Here is a 17434-nt window from a genome sequence, read left to right on the forward strand (position 1 = left end):
GTGTCAAAGTTATGTAGTTTTTCTTCCTCTTGACGGAAAACGGTGATGAGGTATTTATTGCGATAAATACTCGATGCCTGGTTACACAGGAGGAGGGGAAGGGAAAGTTAACCAACGTTCAATTACAGTCATTATAGTTTATTTGGTGTAATGAGTTAATGTGTTGTTTTCATAGATCTTCACTTGGATTCAATTGATAGAATCAGAGGAGCTATTAGTGAGGCCTGAACTCACACTTTTCACCAGTTTTTCCAGGTCAGCTTCGCCTGGGAAGAATTGAAGGATCATGTCGCGGATATTCGCTGGACATTCCTCAAAATCGCCCTCTGCTGATTGGGAAGTCGTGTAAACAGATCTCAAGAGTTTGCTGATGAAGTCCGCAGCTGGACCAGTACCAGCTAGTACCAGCCAGGGTGTAAATTTTTCTAGAGAAGATTCTACTCTCTGTGGAAATAAATGGTATTCATTAACACATCTGAAAAGTTTAAAAAGTCCAAATTTCTTTGTCCTTTTTTTGCTTTAATGGAAATTAAGTGGCTAAATATGCACTTGGTGTCAATCGAAGGACATTAAATCGACTTAAACCGGTTCAGGCTTTGTCAAATGTCGTATTGTTATGTAAATAACTGATATCGTTCTCGTAAAGCCGTTTGAGTTTATTGACCTGGCTCTGTTTGTGTGTGGGTCTGCAGGGGGTGTGTATGTGTGTGTTGATGGGTGCAATGTTCACACCTCTAGCATTTTGGCATCTCCTGAGATGAGCATACACAGCACTGGGATTTCAATATTTCCACTGCCTGTTGAAACACAGTTGGATGTTTTAAGGGAAAAGAGTTTTGTGTAAATCACTTAAAATTCCAATGTGTGTCACAACCCATATATACCAGTACGCTGCTGAGAAATATAGTACTCCAAATTGGCACGGAAAGCAGTTTCCCCTCCTTTTCGACCGGTGCTCCCATCATCCGCGAGCAGGAACGCCTGGCAATTGTTGTCAAGGCAGCAGGTGTCGCGTGATGTATTCTGAACATAGTAGCAAGCGGGGAAGCTTCCCTTCAAGTAGACAAGAGAAAATTTTCAGAGAGACAACAATTAGTCTATTAATATGCCGCTGATTTCACTCTTTTTTATCCTCGGATATCCAGCATTTTTAAAAATCATAGAAGGAACAAAGCTACCTCATACCTGATACAACAATTAAAATGAGCGTACCTCAGCATTCACAAGCTGCTGCCTGTTTTGCACGACCCCCCAGGGTGCGATTCCCACATCTATGACTTTCTGCTTTTCTGCTTTGAGAGCTGCGGCATCATGGTCCCTCACCGACTCTCCAATCCAGCGGGATACGCCTTCCCGGAGACCCCCGGTTAAGATCCAGGCCCCTGGATAACATAAGGCAGGGGTGTCAGACTCGGGTTGGTTCGCGGGCCGCATTAACGTCAACTCGATTTCATGTGGGACCATTTTAGATCTAATATTTAGATTTTTTTAAATAAATTGATTAAAAGAACTGGATTAAAATCCCTGAATATTCAGTTTTTTTATAGATCTAAAACAAAGTTTATTTTAAATATATTTTTAGATTTTACAAAATGATTTTTGAACTAAAAACACAGAAAAAAGGGATTTAAAAATTACAATTATTGATTTAAAAGGGGGAACATCAGGAAATTTAATATACATCTATACTCTTCATTTTAATTTGATCCTAATACAGAAAGTCGACACTCATGATTTACTTTCCCGGGCCACACAACATGATGCGGCGGGCCAGATTTGGCCCCCGGGCCGCCACTTTGACACATGTGACATAAGGAATGTATATAGTTTGACAACCTTGTGATTCATAGACTTGGAAAAATAGAGGGGGAAAAATAGATGGACAAATTGCAGTGAATTCTAGTGGTATGTCGTTTCATGGTAACTTGTGTTTATTTAAAGTAAAGTATTATTTCCTTCTACTACGATGTTCTACAGAAAAGTGTGTTGGTGTGTATGATGAACTTCTTACCTGTACTCTGCGCGGACTTAACCAGGCAATTTCTGAGCACTTTTTTCACCCACGGCATAATCTTGGTACAGCCGTCGCCTCCCACTACTGAAACCACTAAGTTGGGTGAGGGCATTCCCCAGTGTGTTGTCATCAGTTTGTAGATGTTTTCAGGTGGTGTGTCACATGATAGCCGCAGAAACTAGAAAGAACAAAAAAAGATGTTGTCAAGAAATTGTATTCCGTTTCATTTCAGAGAGAAACTCATGCACGTGATCTTCTTTTGCAGGTCACACAAAAAAAGGTGGCGGGCCCAAGCCGACCTTGAGTTCAATCCATCTGGTGTGTGTGTACGGCAACGCCACTCACATAACTGTTTCCGCGACTAGCGCCGGCAAACTCCACCTCTCCAAAGGCATCCGTGTTGGACTCGGTGGTGTGCAGCTTACTGTCCCACTGGGTGACAACCGTAGCCCCGCTGGAGTCCCTCGTATCCAAGGCGTTATGGGTGTTCCGTACATGACCGCACTGACACAGCACTCCCTCACTGGCACGCAACGCAATGACACAGATGCACAAGCTTTAGGTCTTTCTTACGTTTGGATTGTGTGCATCACAATTTCACAAGGGATTTTGGCACTTTTGTCAAAAATGTACCTGGAAGCGTCTTCAACAAATGTAGTGCACACTCGCTTTTTGACAGTCTTGGGGCTCCAACTCTGAGTACAAGAAAAGCATTGGTGGATTTGCACAAGTCTGAAATATATGTATTGAATTTGAAATCAACCAATATATTTTTTCAGGGACAGTGGTCACTATAGTGGACTATATATGCCATTGACGACAGTAAGATTTTACCTCTGAGTTAATAGCTCTAACTATTGTAAAGAAGCTAAAAAGTCCAACAGAATGTATAGTCTGCACTTGGGCTTATTAATAACTTGATAGCGGGCCATATAATAGACACCCCTGAAATGAATGTGCATTTATCAATACTCACATTTGTCCAAATACTGTGTTCCCCGCTACAAATTAATAACATTGTTGTGCACTCACCTGTACAAACACTTATCTGTCTTTGCTTATCACTTTCTCCTCTTCGCTTACTAAGTATCCACATTGCTCGGGGGACAGCAGTGCTACTTGTATTAGGTAGAATATGTATTTATAGTCATGTTTTTTGTATTACTATTTTTCTCTGCCACCCCTATAAAATATATCCAATTGCTTTCTCTTAATTTCCAAACAAGGCAATACAAAGTACCAGAGCAGTACTTGAAACCACCATGTGACACATTAAAACTGTTTTGCAAATAAACAGGCTCAGATTCCCGTTCTCCCTGTCAAGGCAGCTAATCAGGATGAATTACTTAAGTATAAAGGTGAGTCAAGAACGAGCTGACAAAAAATTCAATGTCATTCAAGCTGAGGCATGAGTGCAATGGTCTCGAACAATAGGGCATTCAAGTAGTATGTTTAATAAGGTTGTGGAGCAAAAGCATCAGAACTTTGAATGAATGAGGACTGGTTGGACCTGTTCACCTGCCCACTTCTGCTCAGTTCCTTGTTCTTTTCAGACTGTGTGTTTCCTGTTTTCCATAAACCTACACGTTTAAATACTACGTATTACTCTGGACAGACCCCCCCAAACTTGCGTGTAAAAAATATACAATAATATGCAAGTGCATTCATTATTTGGTGCAAAAATGCACAATATTCCCTCTGTGAAATACATTCAGATTGACTGGAGAAAGTGTTATGAAAGCATAACTACACTTTATGACAGTCCATAAAAATAATGAAAGAAACTTGCGACATGGTAAAACTGTGTGTATTGGTTGTGATGGTCAGGTCACATACCTTAGCTTCCTCAGACTTTTCAGACTTTGCACCAGCGCTGCCTTTGTCTACCTTGTTGGTCTTCATCCCGCCTTGTTCTCTCTTTCTTGTTACTTTCTAACCCTGTGACAACCTGTTAGGAATTTTGAAACCTCACCCACTGTGATGTCACTCACTCTACTCAATAAATGTGCAACTCCTCACACTTCACACAATAAATAGCAAAGTGTGCTGCGTCAGTCTTTTGGTGAGGGAGATTGGAAATACCCCTGTTGGGTTTATTTACTACATCCCTCAATATGATCACTCGCCTTCTTTTTCCAAGTAGGGACAGGCTAAACTGGGGGCCAGATTTTAAGCAAGCTCATGGGTGGGCCGTGTAGTTCAGCGGCATGAATGTGTAATGCAAAATGAATTCATGTCTTAGACTTAATATGACTTAAAGTACTGAAAAAAGTGTAGACAAGACTGAATACTATTACTTTACTAGACTATATATTCATTCATTTTCTGTACCGCTTATGGGTTGGGGGTTCTGGAGCCTATCCCAGCTGACTTCGGGCACCAGGTGAGCGACACCCTGATTTGGTGACCAGCCAATCACAGGGCACAAGGAGACAAAGGACAACCAATCATCAATAAGGGCAATGTTGAGTGTTCAATCAGTTCAACTGGAGTAACCGGAGAAAACTCACACAAGCCTGGGATCGAACCCTCGGCCCCAGAACTGTTAGACCGACATGCTAACCACTTCTACACCGCTTTTCGTGTAGTATACATATATACACTACATATATTAAAATCCAACCTCATACGCATAATTACAAAATATGCACAATATTTATTTTTCCCAAAATGATCAGGATAGGAATTTTGCTTTCCACTCACACTTGAACTTCAGCTCAAAAGAAACCTTTCAAAACAAAAGAAAATAATATAGATTTTTCCCCTGAGTATACAATATGCGCATCAATGTGTGTACATGCGCGAGTCAGTTGTGAACCATTTTCAGGAGCTTCACCTTGGCTACAGATCTAAAACATTTGGAAGAAAACACAATGCCACCTCGTCAGTAGACAATCAAAATTTCCCACATTCATGACAACATGACTATGTTTCAAAGAAGAAAGTGTTCCTCATTTAGGGCTGGGAAGATATATCTTTACCTCTTAGGAGTGGAGGGGCACGGTTGGTTGTAATTAGATTACTCTGAGACATAGCATCCATCATCCAAGAGAGGGCATTGCAACAAAACTCCATCTGCGAGACAAAAATAGAATGAGCATTCTTTTTTTTATGCTACTACTGATTTTTTACAACAATTTGATGATAATTGGACAAAGTGATTCATGCACCATTTTTTTAGGCATATGGGGAACTTATTATGTATTGATTTATGGCTGACCTCTGTCTCCAGGAGCTGCAAACGCCGGTCGTGGTCACGGCTCTCAGCCATGTGCTTCACAACACTGTCCATTCTGCACATACAAATACACACATAAATGTGCGAAAGGCAGGCATGCAAATAAAAAAGTCAACAAATCATCCAAAACTGATCTCCGTATTCCTTTTACATCAAGTTAGAGAAGTACAGGACACCCATTTTGTTAAGTGTACTCAATATTTGTGGTTGTTTGTGTGCTAAACAGGCTAAAAACTGCCATCTACTGACAACTAACTGACAAAGTCCTAAAGCCAAGTGTTCAATTAATGAATTCAATCAATAAGACTGTGACCAAAAAAGACTGTGGATTGATAGAAACTCACGTATGCTACATTGACTCTAAGTTTGTAGATAATTGATTCACAAATGGCAAAGAAGTAGGACATCAAAATCTGATTCCACAACTTGAGTGGCACCCAATGTTCCCTCTAATTTTTTGTTTGTCTGGGCGGAATGACAACCTCCCTGAGCATACTGAGTACCGGTGTGAGCAACATCATCATTGCTCGCTATGGGCACACACCAGTATCACACCTGCCATAAGCAGGTGCATGTCTACTACACATAAATGATTTAGTAATAATAAAATGTAATGATTAACATCTATGAATGGGCGGCCTGGCGGATAAGTGGTTCGCGCGTCGGTCTCACAGCTGAAATAAATAAATAAATAAAATACAATTGGGATTTTATTTTGTGCGCTCCATATGATTTGCTGTGTGCAGAGAAGACGAGAGTAGTGCGCAATTGCGCACGCGCGCAGCTTAAAGGGAACATTGGTGGCACCTTATCAAAGTTAAAATATTGTGTTGTTAATTTGATACTAGTATGTTTGTGTTGTAAATATTTTTTGTCAAAGGGAGGTCAATGAAATGACATTGTTTTTACTTATCCTTGCCTTTCACTTTAGGGGATGAAAATGAAGCACTTACTTTACAGATGTACGTTTAAGCCGCTCTGTGTCACTCTCTCTCTGCTGCTTATTCTGATCCGAGAGTAGATTCTCTTTCTGGATAGCCTCCCACATGTTGAGTCGGCTGGCCTTGCTGCCCAGCAACTCCAAAACTAGTAGAAAAAATATAAAGTCAACCCTCACCAGTAGTGCCGATACCATTTTTATAATTTAATCCAAGGCCTAACCGAAATGTTTCCTCTTTTCTGAAGGGATGCGGCGAATGAACCTCTTGATAAAAACATTTAGATGTGAAATGATGATAAAAGGTGGCGCAAGGGAAGGCCTCGAATGGTATTCCACAATCAGATTGTAACGCTGAAATTTCCAGTAAGTGTCACTGCGTTCCTGAACTTCATTGAAAGTGTAACTGTTGGAAATAAGAGAAAGACAATTGCAAATTGCAACTAGACAACAAAACCAACCACAGCGTGTGTTCCTCAAACTCCCATGTGGAACATTATAACTGTCCTAGCATTTAAAGAACCTCAGATTTATTCATTTTGTCTCAAGCAGCAGAACGGGACCAAAAAATACTAGCCAATGGTGGCCAGTAAATGGGAAAATAGTACTCTTGTATTTGTTTTGAATTGTTTGGAAGGTACCTGAACATGGCGATGAGGAGATTGATTAGCAGCATGTTGGTAATCAACAGATAGACAGTCTGAAGGAGGATAACCAGCCAGTTGGCATAGGTGTTCATGCAAGGCTCTGCCCCTGCTTCAATTAATGTCCTGTTGTTGGTACACTTGGTTTGATGAAATAATTCAGCTACATAGAAAAGATGTTTAAAGTTACATGTATCATATTAGCATCTGTTTTGTATATTTCTAAACCTTATAAATAACCTCTATAGTATTTATATAGTATATAGGACATCTTAGGAGGATCTAGGCAAGGAAGATGATCACCTCCAGATTACTGAGGGACTGTGCGGATCATCTTGAAAGAGTGATTCTGCATATTTAACCTCAGTCTCAGTCTGCAGAAGGTCCCCACCTTGTGGACTTCCTGTGTGGCTCCATTTTTTTACCTAGGTCTACAATGTCTTCTGTGTCTGTGCTTGCTACTGTCTTGCTACTGCAACCAAGGAAATTTCCCGAATATGGGATAAAATAAAGTTTTAATCTAATCTAATCTATATATGAATTGAAAGAGAGTGAAAATACATGCAATTTCTCCAGGAACTGCATTTTTTAGTCCCTTCACCAATTGATTTTTAATAGCGTCATGGGGAATCATATTCTATCAATAAAAACGATGGCAAAAAAGCAAAATCTGCCATTTTTAGTCATTTGCTCAAATTATGCCACTCACCATCCACTTCATCCTCGGGAAGTAGGCCATAAATATACATGTAAGGTTTGTAAATGACTCTGCGAAATATCCACTCAGGTCGAGGATCATATGAGAAGAGGAGTGCCTGGTTGGCTACTCCATAGGCCGTCAGCCAGACAGCCAGGAGAAAGAGGAAGAAGAAAATGTCCTTCATCTGAAGGGGAAGCAAATTACTGAATATTGACACTAAAATAATTGAAGATTGAGTTACAGTGTTGGTATTTTTGTCTCACCATTTTTCGAACCATCATAATCTTGGGTCCAAGCTGTTTATGGACAGCAAATATGTGGATCAGGCGCAGCGAGAAGACAATGTAATCCAAGGCCATCAGAGTTCGACCAAACTGAAGTGACCATGAAAACATTCTGGGAAACAAAGCAGGGATATCAAACACAAGGCTCTTATGTTTTTAATTTGACAGGTTCCACTCTACAAGGATACAGAGGCAAACACAACACACATAAGGTATTTATTACCTGCAACACATAGCACAAATGAAGAGCAGGATGGCTGCGAGGTCACACTTGTTCCAAGAATCCTGGATGTAACTCTTCATTCCTTGAATCAACAAGTTGCTGCCCGTAAAGGCCTGTCGAGAAAGGAGTTTAAAAGTTGGACTTCACTTAGTGGATCAGCCATGTTTGCACAAATGTGGTTCCAATAATTTTTTTGCTGCTGATTCCAATACCTGGCAACCACCCGAGTTTACAAATGAAATCTCAAAGAGTTCATATGGCACAGCATCAGTGGATTATTTCTTCCAACTCAACTGCATTTTAGTGCCATATCGAGGCCCTTTGCGATATTAGTATCAGTGCAACAGTCATTTGAATCACTGACCTGTCGAATCTCTTCACAAATTAAGGTGAAAACCCAAAAGTAGAGCACAATTTCAAGTGCGGATGGGCCACCCTGTAATGGGGACTTGAAATCCACCAACAGGATGTAGGCAAACAAGCAGAGGAATAGGAAGTACATTATCAGGTTGCCCAGGAAGGAGGTGACGGGTGCAAACCAAAACTGTCTCCACCGTGACACAATGAATGGTCTCCTAATCTTGGTTGAGGATGAGGCTGGAATGGAAAGACAAACTGTTATTTTGTGGGACCAATCAAAAAGTTTCTCAGCATCATGTGGTGGTTTTTGGTTTTTGGATTTTCAAATTGGACAGGGGTCTCAAGGGGCCCATTGACACCAACGGACAATGTTTTGCACTCCCCGTTTGACATCCTATTGTAGTATTAGTCTTGCCTTTACACATTGCTCCAGCACCCCACGACCCGGTTCAGAAAATGAATGAATAAACAACAATTGGCTATGTAGTATGTAGGATATATATATGAATGACACACCTTTCAGATTTTCTTTAAGAGGCTTAAGTTCATCTGTAGCGCAATCCCTGTTGGTGTATAACAATGAAGCAATCAATCATTCGGAGAAAGTTTTTTTTTGGAAAAGTTTTACTGTATTTACTTTGGTGTCATGTCTTCCAACGAGAAGACCGCAGCATCATTTTTGTCCATCTTGTCAGTCTCCATGTTGAGAGTAATGACTTCCTCCTTCACTTTCCTGCATGTGCGCAACTTTCTCTCGGAAACACGACAACCAAACCATCATAGAAGTACCGTGCGGACAATTCCACACCTACCTGAAGTTGATTAAGTCTGTGTAGATGAGTGGGGGTATGAAGAAAGTTGTCACCAACCTCCAGACCCGAGTATCTCTATCCATGCTTCCCCACCAGATCTGGGAGAGCAATGCCTACAGCCCAGAAAGGCAGCTTTACCAAAAATATCAAAACACCTCCTGACAGCCAAAGGGTTAAGCTGGAGTCACGACGCAAAGCAAAAATAGTCAGCTAAACACCTGAACTCCATCGTGGCTGAAGAATTGGCGAGCATCGGCGGCAGTGGCCATTTGCAGGCAAGTACTCCCAAGCCACACTGGACTTACTCTTATCAGGAGTTTGAATGAGCGCTTCTCGCTGCTCTGGAAACATTCTCCAAAAACATCTGAGCAGCATACAGAATGCAGAACGATTCAATATTTTATAGAAACAGTGTATTTTTGCAGTACGTTGGAAGCATTGCTGGGTTAAAAAGTATATAAGAATACTATAAAGGTAATTGGCAGTCAGTATTGCTGTACTGCTGCTGCTCTTTTGGTCATTAAAAACTGGAACATTGGCAATTATTGTTTGAATTTCATTTCATTACAAAGAGTTTCATTTATGTGATTGTACAGTACATGAACCTGACTATAACCTTACTGGTACTAAACCAGGGGAGCTCATTTAGTAGATCGCCAAGGAACTATTTGGCATGTCCGCAGTAAGCTTTAGTGTGAATCGCTAAAGCTCCCATACATGTTGATAGCATCTAATAACATTTCATAATTGCTGAGCTTTGTCAGTGGTCTGTAAAAAAGATAGATCGCGGAAGTTTAACTCCTTGAAAAGTAGATCTTGGAGCAAAAAAGTGTGAGCGCCCCTGGAACTATCGATAGTATTCTACTTTAGCTCCATTATGGGCTTAATGGGAGATATTTTCTTTTGATATTTTTACTGTGAATTCTGACTCACCATGCGCAAGATTCTCGAACCTCTGCGCCAGATCTGTCATGGCCACTTTAATTTCAGTCTCACTTTCAAGTTTAGAAAGTTCCCTCAGCAGTTTACAGCCACCTAGTGCACTCAGCACCGACTCCCCCGCCTGGCCAAGAATGGAGAAAAAGGTCACATCATGTTCCCCACAGAGTGAGTGTTGTGGTAGTGAGGAGGAAAAACAGTTGACTTTTTCTTCTTACAGGTTTTTAAAATTCTGTCAAATGAACAGATGATGATGATCTTTTATGATCTCTTACCATCTCCCAGAAATAAACAGCCATTTCACTGCGGTTCTGTAGAACAGCCCAGATGAAGAGGGCTGCCCAAGGAGACTGGCAGTGTTGGTCCCTGTACGCACATTTCCCCTGCAACAACCCGCTAATTTGCTAAGGACAAAAAAAAAGAAAATAGAGATATTAGGGTACAGTATTGATGATTGCACGGCAGCTGTCCTATTCTTTGTCTAAAAATGTTATAATTTTAGGCTTGTGTGAAAACTTTAAGGGGTGAAAAGTGCTGGTTACTGACTCTGATGGTCTTCCGAGGGCCTATTTTGGGATCCAGACCGAGGGTTCTGTAGTAGAAAGGCTGACAAACATCCCCCAGCAAGTCCGACAGAACACGTGATACCTGCGACGGCAAAAATAAATAAATACATTGGGAATGGATGATGTTAAGAAGCTTCTCAAAAGAGGTGAACCTTGAATGTTGCTACTCAATTGAGATCACCTCAAACAGGCTAAGCTGTTGTCCTGAAGTAGGTCCCAGCATTTCATTCTGTGTTAGTGGTCCAATTTTGGCTCTATCAAGACTTGACAAGGATCCAAATAGACTTAGACGGTCACTCAGATGCTTCTGGAGCAGAGTGTAAACCAGGGTGGTGTCAGAGATTGAGCGATACAAGCTTTCCAAGCGCTGGTACGTGAGGTAGTCCAGGATGTTGAGGCCGTTCTCGCAGAAGAGGCGCACAAACTGAGGCTTGTCATTGATTAAAGCGTCTGTCATGGAGCCGTCCAGGTCTTCGTACTAAAAACACAAACATCTAGTGAGCCAACACTGTATGCAATCCGCATGTGTGACGAGCAAAGAATTTGGACGGTGAAGCGAGTTGGAGAAGCTAGTGGCTTTTACCGTCCACTGAATGTCTCCAGTGAAGAGTTCCGCTTTGGCCATGTCCACTCTGTCCCAGGCGACAGCCAGTTTCAATTCTTCGATGTACTCGCTGGCATCTCTCGACAGACGTTTACTAGCTTGACACAAAACGCGCAGAGACCACTTAAGCTATGTGAGGTCACCAAACAAAAGATATATCATATTTCCAGAGCAAAATACACTATGGCCACACTTTTTGGGATTATTGTATTGTTTTTTATCATCAAGTTATTAGTTTTTTTTTAGCCATTTCTTACTTTGTTTAATACTTGTACAATATTTTTTAACATACCTGCCAACCTCGGCCAATTGCTCCTCTTATTAATGATTGCAATTCCCCTTATTAAGCGATAAAAATCCATACAAATGCAACGCGCCACATATTTACTCACATAGGGCGCACTTAATTTTTTTCTCCAAAGTGGACAGGGTGCCCAATCAGTATGCACAAAATTCAAGATTCTGTAGATGTCGCTGTATGACGCTGACGGCTTTACTGTCTGGGTACATTGCTTACTGATGCGCTATATTTACATAATGAAAAGGCGGATGTGTGAAAGGGGAATGCGCGTGCGCACATCGGTACTCGGACGTTTCGTCAAAAGACATTTGGTCCCCGGACGTTTGGTCGACCGGACGTTTTGTAGAACGGACGTTTGGTCGCCGGGTTGTTACTGTTGAAACCAGCTCTCAAAATTATAATCATGAGAGAGAGAGTGAGTTTAATATCTAAATATCTTATATCAAAATATCAACAGTAAACTCTCTGTCATAATTTGACATCGAGCGAACCCGGCGACCAAACGTCCGTTCTACCAAACGTCCGTTCTATCAAACGTCCGTTCTACCAAACGTCCGTTCGACCAAACGTCCGGTTGACCACACGTCCGGGGACCAAACGTCCGCGGACCAAACGTCCGGTCACGGCGCACATCATGCTTAAAGCATGACAATATTAGCAGTCGACGATGACGTTTTCATCTCCTGCCAGTGACCGAAACGATCCGGATTAGAGCCGAAATCGGTTTTGCAGAAAACATAATTTAAAAAAATCCCGTACAAAAGTTGTTATACGGCGTACAAACTTTGAAATGATCAAAAAACGTATAAAATACGGGAAAAACGTATAAGTTGACAGGTATGTATCAAACATACCTCGAACGAGGGCTTTGAGGACTACAGTGTCAAAGTCATATAGTCCTTCTTGCTCTCCATGGAAAACGGTGATGAGGTCTCTGTTGAGATAAATACTCAATGCCTGGTTACACAGGAGGAGGGGAAGGGAAAGTTAACCAATTACAGCCAGAATAGTTTATTTGGTGAAATGAGTTAAAGTGTTGTTTTCATAGATCTTTACTTTGATTCAATTGATAGAGTCAGAGGAGCTATTAGTGAGGCCTGAACTCACACTTTCCACCAGTTTTTCCAGGTCAGCTTCGCCTTGGAAGAATCGTCTGATCTTGTCGTGAATCATGTCGCGGATATCCGCTAGACATTCCTCAGAATCGCCCTCTGCTGATTGGGAAGTCGGATTGAAGGACATGTAAACAGAACTCAACAGGAGTTCGCTGATGAAGTCCGCAGCTGGACCAGTACCAGCTAGAACCAGCCAGGGTGTAAATCTTTTTAGAGAAGATTCTACTCTCTGTGGAAAGAAATGGTATTCTTTATTAACACGTCTAAAAAGTTGACAAAGTCCAAATTTCTTTATCCTTTTTGGGAATTAAGTGGCTAAATATGCACTTGGTGTCAACCGAAAGACATTAAATCGACTCAAACCGTTGCAGGCTTTGTCAAATGTCGTATTGTTATGTAGATAACTGATATAGTTCTCGTAAACCCGTTTGCGTTTATTGACCTTGCTCTGTTTGTGTGTAGGTCCGCAGGGGTGTGTATGTGTGTGTTGTGGGTGCAATGTTCACACCTCTAGCATTTTGGCATCTCCTGAGATGAGCATACACAGCACTGGGATTTCAATATTTCCACTGCCTGTTGAAACACAGTTGGATGTTTTAAGGGAAAAGAGTTTTGTGTAAATCACTTAAAATTCCAATGCATGTCTCACCCCATATACCAGTACGCTGCTGAGAAATATAGTCCTCCAAATTGGCACGGAAAGCCGTTTCCCCTCCTTTTCGACCGGTGCTCCCATCATCCACGAGCAGGAACGCCTGGCAATTGTTGTCAAGGCAGCAGGTGTCGCGTGATGTATTCTGAACATAGTAGCAAGCGGGGAAGCTTCCCTTCAAGTAGACAAGAGAATATTTTCAGAGTCAACAATTAGTCTATTAATATGCTGCTGATTTCACTCTTTTTTACCCTCGGATATCCAGCATTTTTTTTAATCATAGAAGAGACAAAGCTACCTCATACCTGATACAACAATTAAAATGAGCGTACCTCAGCATTCACAAGCTGCTGCCTGTTGTGCACGACCCCCCAGGGTGCGATTCCCACATCTATGACTTTCTGCTTGGAGAGAGCCGGGGCTGCGGCATCATGGTCCCTCACCGCCTCTCCAATGCAGCGGGATACGCCTTCCCGGAGACCCCCGGTTAAGATCCAGGCCCCTGGATAACATAAGACAGGGGTGTCAGACTCGGGTTGGCTCGCGGGTTGCGTTAACGTCAACTCGATTTCATGTGGGCCGGACCATTTTAGATCTAATATTTAGATTTTTTTAATAAATGGATTAAAAGAACTGGATTAAAATCCCTGAATATTCCATTTTTTATAGATTTAAAACAATGTTTATTTTAGCTTTTTAAAATATATTTTTAGATTTTACTAAATGATTTTTGAACTAAAACAGAAAAAAAATGATTAAAAATGACAATTATTGATTTAAAAGGGGCGAAATCAGGACATTTAATATACATCTATACTCTTCATTTTAATTTAATCCTAAAACAGAAAGTCGGCACTCATGATTTACTTTCCCGGACCACACAAAATGATGCGGTGGGCCAGATTTGGCCCCTGGGCCGCCACTTTGACACATGTGACATAAGGAATGTATATAGTTTGACAACCTTGTGATTCATAGACTTGGAAAAATAGAGGGGAAAAAATAGATGGACAAATTGCAGTGAGTTCTAGTCGTATGTCGTTTCATGGTAACTTGTGTTTATTTAAAGTAAAGTATTATTTCCTTCTAGTATAATGTTCTACAGAAAAGTGTGTTGGTGTGTATGATGAACTTCTTACCTGTGCTCTGTGCAGCCTTAACCAGGCCGTTTCTGAGCACTTCTCTCACCCACGTTTTAATCTTGTTACAGCCTTCGCCTCCCACCACTGAAACCACTAAGTTGGGTGAGGGCATTCCCCAGTGTGTTGTCATCAGTGTGTAGATGTTTTGAGGTGGTGTGTCACATGATAGCCGCAGAAACTAGAAAGAACAAAAAAGATGTTGTCAAGAAATTGTATTCCGTTTCATTTCTGAGAGAAACTCTTGCACGTGATCTTCTTTTGCAGGTCACATGAAAAAAAGATGGTGGGCCCAAGCCTTGAGTTCAATCCATCTGGTGTGTGTACGGAAATGCCACTCACATAACTGTGTCTGCGACTAGCGCCGGCAAACTCCAACTCTCCAAAGGCATCCGTGTTGGACTCGGTGGTGTGCAGCTTACTGTCCCACTGGGTGACAACCGTAGCCCCGCTGGAGTCCCTCGTATCCAAGATGTTATGGACGTTCCGTACATGACCGCACTGACACAGCACTCCCTCACTAGCATGTAACGCAATAACACAGATGCGCAAGCTTTAGGTCTCACGTTTGGATTGTGTGCATCACAATTTCACAAGGGATTTTGGCACTTTTATCAAAAATGTACCTGGAAGCATCTTCAACAAATGTAGTGCACACTCGCTTTTTGACAATCTTGGGGATCCAAATCTGAGTACAAGAAAAGCATTGGTGGATTTGCACAAGTCTGAAATATATGTATTGAATTTGAAATCAATCAATAATTTTTGGGAGGGACATTGGTCACTATAGTGGATTATATATGCCATTGACGGCAGTAAGATTTATTTGACCTCTGAGCTAATAGCTCTAACTATTGTAAATAAGCTAAAAAGTCCAACAGAATGTAGTCTGCACTTGGGCCATATTCGATACTGCGGGCCAATAAAAACTTGGTAGCGGGCCGTATTATAGACACCCCTGAAATGAATGTGCATTTATTAATACTCACATTTGTCCAAATACTGTGTTCCCCGCTACAAATTAATAACATTGTTGTGCACTCACCTGTACAAACACTCTCTGTCTTATCTTATCACCCTTCGCTTACTAAGTATCCACATTGCTCGGGGGACAGCAGTGCTACTTGTATTAGGTAGAATACATATTTATAGTAGTCATGTTTTTTGTATTACTATTTTTCTCTGCCGCCCCTATAAAATATATCCAATTGCTTTCTCTTAATAACCAAACAAGGCAATACAAAGTACCACAGCAGTACTTGAAACCACCATGTGACACCTTAAAACTGTTTTGCAAATAAACAGGCTCAGATTCCTGTTCTCCGTGTCAAGGCAGCTAATCAGGATGAATTACTTAAGTATAAAGGTGAGTCAAGAACAAGCTGACAAAAAATTCAATGTCATTCAAACTGAGGCATGAGTGCAATGGTCTCGGACAATAGTGCATTCAAGTAGTATGTTTAATAAGGTTGTGGAGCAAAAGCATCAGAACTTTGAATGAATGAGGACTGGTTGGACCTGTTCACCTACCCACTTCTGCTCAGTTCCCTGTTCTTTTCCAGACTGTGTGTTCCCTGTTTTCCATAAACCTACACGTTTAAATACTACGTATTACCCCCGACAGACCCCCCAAACTTGCGTGTTAAAATATATATAATAATATGCAAGTGCATTCATTATTTGGTGCAAAAATGCACAATATTCCCTCTGTGAAATACATTCAGATTGACTGGAGAACGTGTTATGAAAACATAACTACACTTTATGACACTCCATAAAAATAATGAAAGAAACTTGCAACATGGTAAAACTGTGTGTATTAGTTGTGATGGTGAGGTCACATACCTTAGCTTTCTCTTTCTTAATTTCAGACTTTGCACCAGTGCTGCCTTTGTCTACCTTGTTGGTCTTCTTCATCCCGCCTTGCTCTCTCTTTCTTGTTACTTTCTCACGCTGTGACAACCTGTTAGGAATCTTGAAACCTCACCCACTCTGTGATGTCACTCACTCTACTCAATGAATATGCAACTCCTCACAGTTCACACAATAAATAAATACAGCACTTTTAGCAAAAATGTTATTATTGTAAAAGTTACACAATGCGCAGCTTCGTACACACGTAGTCGCTCGGTGCTGCTTTTATTTCTATCAAAAATCCCTTCATTCATTTTCCATGCCGCTTATCCTCACGTGGGTCACAGGGGTGCTGGAGCCTATCCCAGCCAACTGTGGGAAGTAGGTGGGGTACAACCTGAATTGGTTCCCAACCAATCGCAGGGCACATTGAGTCGGACAACCATTCAAGCTAACTCTCATACATACAATAACATGCAAACGCCACACAGGAAGGTCCGAACCCACCAGGTATTGAACCCAGAAACTCAGAACTGTGAGGCAGATGTTCTAACCACTTTCACGATAATTATATATTTTTTAAATGGATAGTTTGTGTATTTCTTATGGTATATATAAATAATTGTATTAATTAATGCAAGGCAATAAAACTCATTGTGAAGTACTTTTAGCAAACTGGGGCAGTATACAGGTACGGATGCTTAATAATGAATCACCTAAACTATAGCGCTACTTGACGGTCATAATGTGAAGTTGCTAGATTTCCGCTAAAGCACTCACGAGAAACATTTCGTCTGCGGCAACACAGACGCACATAAATGTTTATGATTTTTTTTAAACCATTTGTATTCCTATGAGAGTTACGTAATGGTTCATTTCTCCATTGTGAGATTAAAAAACAAACGTATTTATGTGATCATTTCAAGACTGACCTTACTAAGAGTGATGAGGTGAAAGAAATAGTTTTTTGTTGTTCCATTTTCAATTTAAAATTACTTGTAAGTACAGTAGGCCAAACAAATAGGGGAAACAAATGAAAAACAGGTGTTCAA

At 41.1% G+C, this 17434-nt stretch overlaps 1 protein-coding gene across 3 annotated transcripts; it reads right to left on the bottom strand.

Moving 5' to 3' along the window:
- Positions 1–3431: 3431 nt before the first annotated feature.
- On the bottom strand, positions 3432–17415 carry LOC144088165 (transient receptor potential cation channel subfamily M member 4-like). Of its 3 annotated transcripts, none has more exons than XM_077618445.1 (29): positions 17315–17415; positions 16374–16491; positions 15155–15216; positions 14871–15048; positions 14529–14709; positions 13722–13891; positions 13387–13564; positions 13246–13310; positions 12730–12966; positions 12477–12579; positions 11301–11419; positions 10899–11195; positions 10698–10799; positions 10427–10555; positions 10146–10275; positions 9431–9576; positions 9213–9325; positions 9038–9133; positions 8917–8963; positions 8405–8637; positions 8041–8153; positions 7797–7929; positions 7543–7717; positions 6831–6996; positions 6414–6595; positions 6206–6338; positions 5235–5307; positions 4996–5089; positions 3432–3962 (listed from the first exon to the last, which is right to left on the bottom strand). In XM_077618445.1, the coding sequence occupies exons 1-29, from the start codon at positions 17359–17361 to the stop codon at positions 3940–3942; spliced, it is 3843 nt and encodes a 1280-aa protein (XP_077474571.1). In that variant the 5' UTR covers positions 17362–17415; the 3' UTR covers positions 3432–3939. The 3 variants fall into 3 exon arrangements, with proteins under 3 accessions (XP_077474571.1, XP_077474572.1, XP_077474570.1); XM_077618446.1 differs by lacking the exon at positions 3432–3962 and adding an exon at positions 4651–4863; XM_077618444.1 differs by lacking the exon at positions 3432–3962 and having other exon boundaries at positions 4651–5089.
- Between the last annotated feature and the right edge of the window lie 19 nt (positions 17416–17434).

The sequence above is a fragment of the Stigmatopora argus genome, chromosome 14 (genome assembly GCF_051989625.1).
Source record: "Stigmatopora argus isolate UIUO_Sarg chromosome 14, RoL_Sarg_1.0, whole genome shotgun sequence".
In the NCBI taxonomy this organism is placed as follows: domain Eukaryota; kingdom Metazoa; phylum Chordata; class Actinopteri; order Syngnathiformes; family Syngnathidae; genus Stigmatopora; species Stigmatopora argus.

What these genes read in the sequence shown, in the direction of transcription:
- LOC144088165 (XM_077618444.1), bottom strand. Translation starts at nt 17,361, where the DNA reads ATGGAACAACAAAAAACTATTTCTTTCACCTCATCACTCTTAGTAAG. An exon ending in GAGATGCCAAAATGCTAGAG is followed by an intron (nt 12,967 to 13,245) that starts GTGTGAACATTG and finishes TTCTTTCCACAG; the next exon opens with AGAGTAGAATCTTCTCTAAA. An exon ending in AGAAAAGAGGAAACATTTCG is followed by an intron (nt 6,339 to 6,413) that starts GTTAGGCCTTGG and finishes TTTTTCTACTAG; the next exon opens with TTTTGGAGTTGCTGGGCAGC.